Source organism: Bos mutus, chromosome 7, assembly GCF_027580195.1.
Source record: "Bos mutus isolate GX-2022 chromosome 7, NWIPB_WYAK_1.1, whole genome shotgun sequence".
Taxonomy (NCBI): domain Eukaryota; kingdom Metazoa; phylum Chordata; class Mammalia; order Artiodactyla; family Bovidae; genus Bos; species Bos mutus.
Window position 1 is genome coordinate 99,272,068 of NC_091623.1, and position 6,824 is coordinate 99,278,891.

At 38.4% G+C, this 6,824-nt stretch overlaps 1 protein-coding gene across 1 annotated transcript; it reads left to right on the plus strand.

The window, feature by feature from the left end:
* Positions 1-656: 656 nt before the first annotated feature.
* LOC138988651 (acrosin inhibitor 1) lies at positions 657-5,922 on the plus strand. Its single transcript, XM_070374899.1, has 5 exons — positions 657-736; positions 1,143-1,219; positions 2,208-2,239; positions 3,961-4,067; positions 5,592-5,922. Exons 2-5 carry the CDS (start codon positions 1,153-1,155, stop codon positions 5,641-5,643), a joined length of 258 nt encoding a protein of 85 aa, XP_070231000.1. The 5' UTR covers positions 657-736; positions 1,143-1,152; the 3' UTR covers positions 5,644-5,922.
* Positions 5,923-6,824: the final 902 nt, after the last annotated feature.

Sequence of the window (6,824 nt, forward strand, 5' to 3'; positions counted from 1 at the left end):
CTGTCCCAATACTCATCTGGGAGCTTTGCAAACATACCATTGCCCAGATCTCATATATTCAACAATTGATTCACAGTCTTGGTGTTGATAACCAACACTGATAAAAGGTCTCCAGCTGATGTCAATTCCTGGTGGGGACTTTGTACTGTAATCCTATAAGACATTCCCACTGGGAGAAACTTGTTAAAAGATACAGGAGAATCTCTCTTATTTCTGACAACTCTATGTAATAAATCTACAATTATCAACATAAAACGTTTAAATTTAAACTTTAAGGAGAGTTTAAATTTACAATAAATCTTAAGTCTACAGTGCTCTGTCACGAAATAGAGGCTCTCAGCATGTGTTTGATTATAGTTCACAAGACTCTTCTGACTTTGATTCTCTTGTTCTCTGTAACTCAATAGCCTGAAAAGTTTCCACATCTCTTCTCTATCTTAAGATCTATCATTTTTTGTATTTCTTTTTCCTCTCCTCATAGTTCTGGGTTCATCAGATAAAACTGCTCCAGACCTCCTATAGAGAGATGATCTGTGTGAGATCTTTGTGAGGAAGAATACAGAAAACCTCAGAGTCTTATCTGCCGAGGACCATCTGTTTCCCCCAACAAGGCTCCTTACCAACGGCCCAATGAGGGAGACTGCTCGGCTGGGGGAAGTGGTTAAGAAAAGGAGATAGAAACAGGCGCAGTCCCTGGAGCTGCTGCCCTTGCTTTCTACCACCTTCTCTGTGTCAGGTAGGTCAGGCGGGGATGCTATGAAGGCAGCCCTGGTGTGTCACACTGCAGTGAGGACCGCTCCAGGTCAGTCCTTCCTGAAATAACTTTCTATTTTCTGAGGAAAAACTGAACTTCCTAAGCACGTACTTCTTTAAATGCAGCCAGGCTCCTTGTGGGCTGAGTCAAAGGTTGGTTCCTTCTGAAGTGGACAAAGAGGACCTGCTCTAGCATTTCTTGCAAGTCTGTCCAAGGCCTTCTGTTCACATGTGTGTCATGCTGCTTCTGTGGGTTAAGGGAAGAGAGAAGGGAATAGCCCACTATAATTAGGAATCTGGGGCTGGAGGGGTTTCTATATCATAAGACACTTTCATCTAGAAATAGAAATTTGTCTCTGTGCTATAAACATGTCAGTTTCCTTCCACAGACTTGACAAAATGTCTCTCTTCTTATCATGGATCAAAGCTATTTTCATCATTGCCTTGGTATTTCCTCTTTATTCTGGTGAGTGAATTTTCCAGTACAAGGTGAAATATTTTACATATCTTAGAAAATATGGGAAACAACTTCTCTAAACTAGGAATGAAGGAGGTTGTTTTTTTACTGGGCTTGTAAATCTTAAACTGATAAAGTGAAAAAGGGCATATTACAAATGTCTTTTGAAAAAGGCATCAGCGGGTTGCTTTTTCTCATCTCCCGTTTTGGACAAGTAGAGACAGAGTAGAGCGGGTTAGAGTGAGCACTAGAATTTTGCTCTTTGTCTACAGCTATTGAACATGACCTATATTATTTTTCTTTCTGGCAGTCAGATTGTTAAAGGCAAACCTAGGGGGAGAAATGATCTTTTCTAGATCTAGTATTGCTTGATATTCTGATTATCACTCAATCTGAATCCCTTATGATACTTTCAAAGAAAGCTGTTTGGAATTCAAAAATATGTTGCATTAATTTTCACAGAGTTACAATAACTGAATAATAAATAATAATAAAATATTTCCAAATTTGGTATTGTTTTATGATTTTTTTTGTTTTGTTAATGGCAGGAAAGTCTTGCTTCATTAGTTGTGGAGTCTCTAATATTTTATGTGCACATGTTTCTGCTACTAATAAATATGGGCCTTATTTACTAAAATTGATTCTTCTTTCCCCCTTCCTTTCTCCTCCTCTTCCTCTTTCTCCCCTTCTGTTTCTTTCTTCTCCTCCCCTTCCCTTTCTCCTCCTCTTCCTCTTTCTCCCCTTCTGTTTCTTTCTTCTCCTCCTCTTCCCTTTCTCCTCCTCTTCCTCTTTCTCCCTCCCTACTCCTTCTGTTTCTTTCTTCTCCTCCTCTTCTCTTTCTCCTCCTCTTCCTCTCCCTCCCTACTCCTTCTGTTTCTTTCTTCTCCTCCCCTTCCCTTTCTCCTCCTTCTCCATCTTCCTCTCCCTCTCTCCCTTGCCCCTCCCCCACTCCTCCTTCATTTTTAACTTTCTTTTTTTACCCATGTGTTGGTTGCAGAAATTTATTTTGAACCTGATTTCGGATTTCCAGTAAGTTAATACAGGTGCAGGTTGAAAAAGATAAGCAATCAACTTTCATATATTATACATTTTAACAGAAAAATTCATCAAAAATTGTGCATCAGAGAGGTCTTTCCAAAACTAAAAAGATAGTATTACAACCGGAGAAGGAAATGACAACCCACTCCAGTATTCTTGCCTGGAGAATCCCATGAACGGAGGAGCCTGGAGGGCTGCAGTCCATGGGGTTGCTAAGAGTTGGACATGACTGAGCGACTTCACTTTCACTTTTCACTTTCATGCATTGGAGAAGGAAATGGCAACCCACTCCAATACTCTTGCCTGGAGAATCCCAGGGACAGGGGAGCTTGGTGGGCTGCCGTCTATGGGGTCGCACAGAGTCGGACACGACTGAGATGACTTAGCAGCAGCAGCAGCAGCAGTATTACAACAAGGTCAAAAAATAGAAACTTAGCCATACAAAGCTATCTGTCATTATCTAGACAACATAAAAAGGTGCATATCCTGTTACACAAAAATTTAATTAATGGGCATAAATGTTGCTTCATACAAGCTTCTGAGAAAGGTTGAAGGTGTTTAGAGTAGTAGTGTTCATCTTAGCATAACAAAGGAAAAAGAATCAACCTAAATATATATTTAAGATAAAAAGTTCTATAGATTCACATAGTATGATATTACATAAAGGTAAAAAAAAAAAAACCTATAGCTCTAAATATCTGAATAAACAGAATCACATGTTTAAAAAGTAGATGATATAAGCAGATATATAGTATTTTTTATTATGTCAATTACCAAAACTGTCAACAGTAAACAAACTGCATTTGTATCTTCTGTATAGATAGATAGATAGATAGAGATATACACACACACACACACACACATATACACACACATGCACAAACACATAGATTTAGTTGGAATTATCAAGAATGGGAATAAGAAAAAGAACAATCTAATTTCATGATTTCTTCTTGAGTTTGAAAGGGAAGTGAAGATGATGGTCACTAAATTACAAAAACACATTTAGCCAGTTTTATGACCTCTTTAAAAAATTAGAGCAGGTTTATGAAGACAATAATATTTTACTTTTAAGTGGGATGTGTGTTAGTTTTATAAGTTCTAGTGTTATAGATAGTAGTTTTTAAAACTAAACATAGGTTGCTTCCCTGGTGACCCAGTGGTAAAGAAAGGGAAGTCGCTCAGTCGTATTCAACTCTTCCCAACCCCATGGACTGCAGCCTACCAGGCTCCTCCGTCCATGGGATTTTCCAGGTGAGAGGACTGGAGTGGGTTGTCATTGCCTTCTCCGAGTGGTAAAGAATCTGTCTGCCAATTCAGGAGACATGGGTTCAATCCCTGAACAGGGAAGATCCCACATACCACAGAGCAACTAAGCCTGCGTGCCATAACTATTGAGCCTGTGCTCTAGAGCCTGGGAACCACAGCTACTGAAGCCCACATGTCCTAGAGTCCATGCGCTGCAACAAGAGAAGCCCCACAATCAGAAGCCCACAAACTGCAGCTAGAGTAGTCCTCACTCACGACAGCTGGAAAAAGCCCACATAGCAACAAAGACCCGGCAAGGCTAAAAATAAATAAATAATTTTTTTTAAACCTAAATATAAAATATATTTCCAATTTTCTTGCATGGTACTTCATATCAAGACTAAACAAATTTTACTCAGACTTTCATTCCCTAATGAATTTTATGTTGTCTCTGCATTTAACAGCCAGACTGTAAAGTGTATACAGAAGCTTGCACCAGAGAATACAATCCAATCTGTGCCAGTGATGCAAAAACCTACAGCAATGAATGTACTTTCTGCAATGAAAAGATGTAAGTACACGATAGTAAATATTTGGTCTTCCAAGGTATGAAGAAATCATTACAAGGTGATGGTAAATCTGTGTTGCTGATTGTACCAAGGCACAATATATATATAGAAAATAACTGTAAGGTCACTGTAAAATATTAGGGGCCACTCTTTTTTCTTTCCGTGAAGTTCTTGTTTCTGAAAGTAATTTTGTGTTTGAGCTATCAATAACTTTGATTGATATTGTGCAAATGTGTAAACAATTAATTTAACTTAATTATGAGTTACTAATGGCAGACTAACAACCAATAGAATGTAATTCCAAAGCCCAGCTCTGTGTGGTGGCCATGTGATTGACCCTTGCAGATTTCCAGCTGAAGGGAGCATAATTGTTCAAGAACCAAACAGACCACTGAATTCAGAAATTTATCAAAATCAGCCCATTCATGTTAGAAAGGGACTCCTGTCAAGGTTGACTGTCTCAAAAACTCTCTGTGTGTGTTAGTCACTCAGTCATGTCCGACCCTTTGTGATCCCATGAACTGTAGTCTGCCAGGTTCCTCTGTCCATGCAATTTTCCAGACAAGAATACTGGAGTGGTTGCCATTCCCTTCTCGAGGGGATCTTTCTGACCAAGGAATCAAACTCGGGTCTCCTACAGTGCAGGCAGATGCTTTACCATCTGAGCCACTATGACAGCCTCCAAATCTTCCCTGGAGAGTGGGGCATTCTAGAGCACGTCTATCTAATCTCCCTTTCTGCCTCCTTCCTCTGAGACAGTCTGCAGTCTAAAGGTTCAGCCAGCCTTCTACCTCCTGCCTCATTTCCTCTCAGCGGGTATTTCCTCTCACAAAATCTTTGCACATTTAATCCCCAAAGAGGCATGTGTTTCTGGAGGACTGCTGAGATAGTCTCCAGTCTCTCCTCTCTCAGATCTGGGTGGGTCCCAAACCTGAATCAGGACTGAGTGCACAGGAAGAGTGAAGTGGGCCCAGATGGGAACCGGCTCTAGGAGCAAGCAGAGTCCAGTTGCTTCTGCAAGTGGAACACAGCCACTCTACCTTGTTCCATTTTCAAATCCTCCTTATTGAAAAGATTTTTGGAGTTTTTATGTTTAACATCCAAACTCTATTCTGCATGCACATTATCTACATTTCTGTATCACAGAAATGACTCCAATCTGTACAATCTATGGTAGAACTTACAGCATTGAGTGTAATTTTCTCAGTGATACTACACTGGGAGTTTAAAATATTCCCTTTTAAATAAAAAATTATGGTGGAGTAATTTTAGATTTACAGAGAAATTTCAAAGATAGTACCAGTTTTTGTATCCTTTATCCAATTTCTCCTAAGATTAACTCCTTATGGAAACCTGGCACACATGTCAAAAGTAGCAAATTAACTTTGGTTTATCGGTATTAACTAATCTACAGAATTTGTTTGGATTTCACCAGTTTTTCTATTAATATCCTTTTTAATTTTTTTAAAGTGTAATGTACTTTATTTCTTCCTTAAACTCTAATTGTTTCCTCTCTTTCTTTATAGGAATAATGATGCTGATATTCATTTTCAACATTTTGGTGAATGTGAATATTGATAAAGCAGCTCATAAATTGTAATTACATTCTGTGGTGCATTCAACAGGCAATTAGAGTCTTCTCAGTCAGAGCTAACCGGGTCAATTCTATGAAACAAGAGCTATTGATAGAATATAGAGCATTCAGATTCTTTCCAAAATTAATTTTTCATGATTTCAGGATTTTCATTCTTTATATTAAATTTATTCAATGGTAGTTTGAAAAACTAATGTCACTTGCATGCTTGGTAACATAAAAGCTAGTGTAATTTAAAATAATAAATATTTCACTCATTAAAATGTTAATAATGATGTTATCTTTATTAAAACACCCTTTCTTTCAACAAGGGGTTAATCAAATATAATTTCAATATTTTCAAAGATGAAAATTTGAACTATTTCAAAATTCTTTGGTATTTACCAAAAGTACAAACTGTTTGGCTCCTTTCTATCCTATTGAATCAAATTCTCCAAGAAAAAGGGACGAGGAAGTTGAATTCTAATAAGCACTTAAGGTTAATGTTATGATCACAAATGTTAAACAATAAGAACCTTAATTCATTAAATAATTAATTAGAACTTAAGTTCTATAATTGAATTAGTTGAAAAATCTATTCAAAGATAGCATAAGATTTCTGAAGCTTAGGAAAAATTTTACATGTTATTTTCTTTCTCTTTCATAAATAAGTCAAAAGGTAGCTGCTGCTGCTGCTGCTAAGTCGCTTCAGTCGTGTCTGACTCTGTGCGACCCCATAGATGGCAGCCCACCAGGCTCCTCCATCCCTGGGATTCTCCAGGCAAGAACACTGGAGTGGGTTGCCATTTCCTTCTCCAATGCATGAAAGTGAAAAGTGAAAGTGAAGTCGCTCAGTCGTGTCCGACTCTTTGCGACCCCTTGGACTGCAGCCTACCAGGCTCCTCCATCCATGGGATGGAGGCAAGAGTACTGGAGGGGGTTTCCACTGCCTTCTCTGAAAGGTAGTTGAGTGATATTCAAATGCTAGATGGGACTGCTTTCCTCAACCTAGGCTATCCATTTCTAGTCTAAGTTAGTCTAAGTCTGATGATGGCTTTCCACTACTTTCCATCTCCCACTAACAAGAAGCAGACATTGACTAATGGGCCCACTGCTCATTTAAAGCTTTATTATAGTAAAAGAAATGTAGAGATAATGCTATCTTTAATATTTTTTGAGGGAACAG